Here is a 3,985-nt window from a genome sequence, read left to right on the forward strand (position 1 = left end):
CTGTTAAATATTTCAGGCAGCGTTTCAGTGGCTGTGTGTTGGTGAGGTGAAGGGGGGGTGTGGGAACCAGGCTCATCTGCATTCTCCAACGCAAAGTGGTGCATTCATACACACATGCATGCTTTATTTAGACACGCACACGCACCCACACACGCACACACTGTAACCCAGCACTCAAACATGCAAAGGTTGCTAAATGTGCACAGACACACACTGCAGCAGCACGCACACACGCGCACACAGACGAGATGCACACCAAACACAGATACGTGTATGCTATTCACCGGTCTACTCACTTCTCAAAGGCGGGGGTTAGGATTTACATACTTCACTTGACTAGTGTGATGTTTATCGTTGCCTTACTCACACACTGGCCTGAGTCACTCGACTGTAACCACTGGTCCAATTTCAATCCTACTCAAATCACCGTAGACGCGTGCAGCGCACTCACCTCTGCTCAAACTGAGCAAACCAAAACAAAGAACACAAGACTGCGGCCGGCCTCCGTGTCGACCCCTCTTGCGTGCGCGCACAGATGCTGCATATCTCAATGTTTAAACAGAAAGAAAAACAACCCGTGATACAAAACCAACACAACGGCAGCTGTCATGGAGCCTGCACCGGCACTGTGTCAATGGTTCTTGGGGCCCATGGCTCCAAAAGGTTAGCCGGCTGTGTTCGAAACCCAGTGTTGCCGAGCCGCGCAGTGAGTGTATGCTGCTGCTGAATGCATGCTCTTCAGGCTGCAAGGTGCTTAGAGACCGCTCTGTGGGGGAATCTGCCCAGCTCAGCGCTTTCCGACGCCGGCCTCTCACTCACAGTTCAGGTGGTGCTCGAGCCGGAATGCTGATCCGTGCGGACTGAATGCAAAGGGGGCTTCACACTCTATGCATACACGCAAGAGTGTGTGGGCGTGGGGGCATACATCTGCACACACACACGCATGCACAGAAATAGAATAAATAGATATACCCAAGCACGTACGCACGCAAGTAGGCCTACTTTAGTATGTATACAAGCGGGCACATGCCGTATCTTGTCTAAATAGGTAGCCGTCATGCCAGAGTACCTGGTATAGGTGTTTACATATGCACATGAGCGTGCCCCCACGCACACTTGTAGTTCTCTCAGCCCTGCAGGTACTGCAGTCTACAGGTAGCTATGGAGGGTCTGCTTCAGCTGTTGAAAGGTACACTTTTTACCCGCATAAACATTGGGTGTGTTTCTGGTCTGCGCTAGCGGGAGGGCGGGAAACGCATCGAAACAATAACCCAGATGCTTCTCCTCTCTGTGGTTGGTTGCGTGGGCCCGGACCGCCCGTCTCAGGTTCCCTCGCCCCATCCTCAGAGGGGCGCGGGGCGCAGGGAAGTGCTGCATTGCAGGTGTCCCGCGCTAGGCTTCCGCTACGCTAAGCTACGCTAAGCTACACACTGCAGGCATTCTAGTTCCAACACAGCCTCCCAAACCGGGAGGGATTTGGTTGGGGAGCACGGTGGAGTGTGGGAAAGAAGAAGCAGGGGGACATGCCCCTCGGAGTGTCTCGCGTGAAGGCGAGGTTTCTAAGCGGAGCATCACTTATTAATGTCACCACAAATCCTGGTTTGAGCTCTCCCGCGCTACCGTCAACCACCCAGCCCTCGCTCCCTTCACCGGGGCTTCCTCTCCTAGCCTCATACGGTGGACAGGGAAACATGAATGAGGGTCGGTGTAGTGTGATGCCTCAGAGTGACTGAGAGGCGAAAGCCTCTAGGTTCGATCTCCAGTGTCTACAGCCTCACTGTACGCTTGCTAATGCTACAGGGCTCTGAACTTGGCGCTGAATTCAGCCACTGTGGATGAAAGTGTGTGCTGATCGACTTAATTGTACAGGCACATAAATGAGTCGGCTTGTTGTGACCGTTGGACTGAAGGCTGTGTAAGCCTCCACCACTCAGAGGACTCCAGGGCGCGTGAGTGGCGCTGGCTTTCTGGATTGACAGGCGGCAGGCGTCCTGTCGATTCAGTGATCCGTGGCTCGGCCTCAGATAAGGCAGGCTCTTATGCGGTCTGCTTTTTTAAAAACGGCACAAACCTACGCCTGAACTCGATCAAAGAGAAGGAGTTGCCACACAATTGTTCCCCGCTTCTCTTTAAAGCCTCATGACTAATGGATTTTTTCCTCTTCTTCTTTTTATGATGTTTCCCCTGTCGAGAGGATGAAAGTGTGATCGAAGGGGGTTGTACCCACCTGGCGCCGCCGTAAGCTAAAGAGAGCTACAAAAAGCATCTGGCGCATTGGAAGCGGAGGCGTCTCTGTGTGTGCCGGTGATATCCTCGTGTCGGCGTTGGCCGTAATGGCGCTGGGTGGAAAGAAGCTGTGGTGATTTGGCACTCGAATCCAATCTGGGTTTCTATAGCTCAAACTCACACACAAGGTCAGCCTGAATAAATGGTTCTTCTGTCGTGAGATACGGGCCCTACTGTGTGGAGCACGGCGTCTTGTTCGGTGGCTGAGATGGCCATCTCTGATCTAAAGTCATCTGGCTCTCTGGCTCTCTGGCTGTCTTGCTCCCTTGCACACTCTTTTCTCTCTCTCTCCCCCCCCCGACACACCCAAACAGCTGGGGACATATTTTTATCTATGACAGCAGCGGAACCCTTAGGGGATATTTTGCACCCTAAGCAAAAAGAAAATAGAAAGCTGTGCAAGGTACTTTGTTTCAAAAGGAGGACAAGTGTCTGTACATCGAACATGTGTGCACTGCCCGTGCGAGTGTGTTAAGTGGGGCTCGTATCACTGGAAATCCCTAGAGGTTTGTGTGTGTGTGTTTGCGCGTCTGTGTGTGTTTGGGTCTGCGCGTCTTTGCGTATGTGTTTGCCTGTGTGTATGCGTTTGCACGTGTGCGTGTGTTTGCACGTGTGTATGTGTTTGCGTGTGTGTGTTTGCACGCGTGTGTGTGTGTGTTAGTGCGGGTGTGTTTGCGCGTATGCTCGCGTGTGTTTGCGCGCGTGTGCCCGGACCAGGTGCGACGGAGCGACTATTTAAAGGCGTTGGAGAGTCGTGTGGAGGAGAGGCAGCAGCAGCAGTGTGCTGTGGAAGCAGATTCTCCTCCCAAACTCTTCCAAGCCAGCGCTGACATTGTTGTACGAGGTCCGCGAGGATGCTTTGGTCCCCAGGGCGCCGGAGTGAAACCCGAGGCTGGAACGGCACACTTACACCACAACCGACAAGAGACGGTCATCACGAGTTTGTGTGTGTGATTCCAAGTCACAGACGTTTTATGTGATAGTGTGGGTGTGTGTGTGTCGTTTGTTTGCTTGGATGGAAAGTGCTGCACTATAACCAGCCCCCCCATCATCCTCCTCCTCCCCTGGATCCCCCTGGTCTGCCCAGGCGTAGGCGTGGGCGGGGGGGGGGGGGGGGGGTTTAGACAGCATCGCCCCCCCGCCTTAGAAGGCTCGATTCTGGGGGCCGGGCGGTTTGATTGGAAACATGCGCGGAGCATCTGGTCGCTCCCTTGTGCTGCCTCGCTCTCATTCTCTGGCTCACTCTGGCTCTCTCCCTCGCTCTCATTCTTTGGCTCTCTCTCACTCTCTCCCTCGCTCTCATTCTCTGGCTCTCTCTCACTCTCTCCCTCGCTCTCATTCTCTGGCTCTCTCTCGCTCTCTCCCCTCGCTCTCATTCTCTGGCTCTCTCTTTCTCTGTCTGTCTCTTGCTCTCTCTCGCTCTCTCTCGCTCTCTCTCTCTTGCTCATTTTCTTGCTCTCCTGTCTGTCTGTCTGTCTGTCTGTCTCTCTCTTGCTTTCTCTCTCACTCTTGCTATCTCGCTCTGTCTGTCTGTCTCTCTCTCTCTCTCTCTCTCTCGCCCTCTCTCTCTCTCTCTCGCCCTCTCTATTCTTCTCTCTCCTGCTCTCTCTCTTTTGAGAGAGACGGTGAAATGACAGGCGCCAGTGAGGTGGGAGAGGGAGAAAAGAAGACTGAGGAAAAGGGTTAGAGGATACGGAAA

The 3,985-nt window shown here is 53.6% G+C and overlaps 1 protein-coding gene across 1 annotated transcript in view; it reads left to right on the forward strand.

Annotated features, from left to right (window-relative positions):
• Positions 1-1,057: 1,057 nt before the first annotated feature.
• Positions 1,058-3,985, forward strand: part of mcu (mitochondrial calcium uniporter) — a gene marked incomplete at its 5' end in the record, with an annotated part of 11,854 nt that continues 8,926 nt past the window's right edge. Inside the window, 2 exons of the mRNA XM_079729035.1 lie at positions 1,058-1,072; positions 3,004-3,130. Of these exons, the coding sequence (XP_079585161.1) occupies positions 1,058-1,072; positions 3,004-3,130 (142 nt within the window). The remainder of the gene's footprint in view (positions 1,073-3,003; positions 3,131-3,985) is intronic.

The sequence above is a fragment of the Pollachius pollachius genome (assembly GCF_949987615.1).
Source record: "Pollachius pollachius genome assembly, chromosome: 2".
Classification (NCBI taxonomy): domain Eukaryota; kingdom Metazoa; phylum Chordata; class Actinopteri; order Gadiformes; family Gadidae; genus Pollachius; species Pollachius pollachius.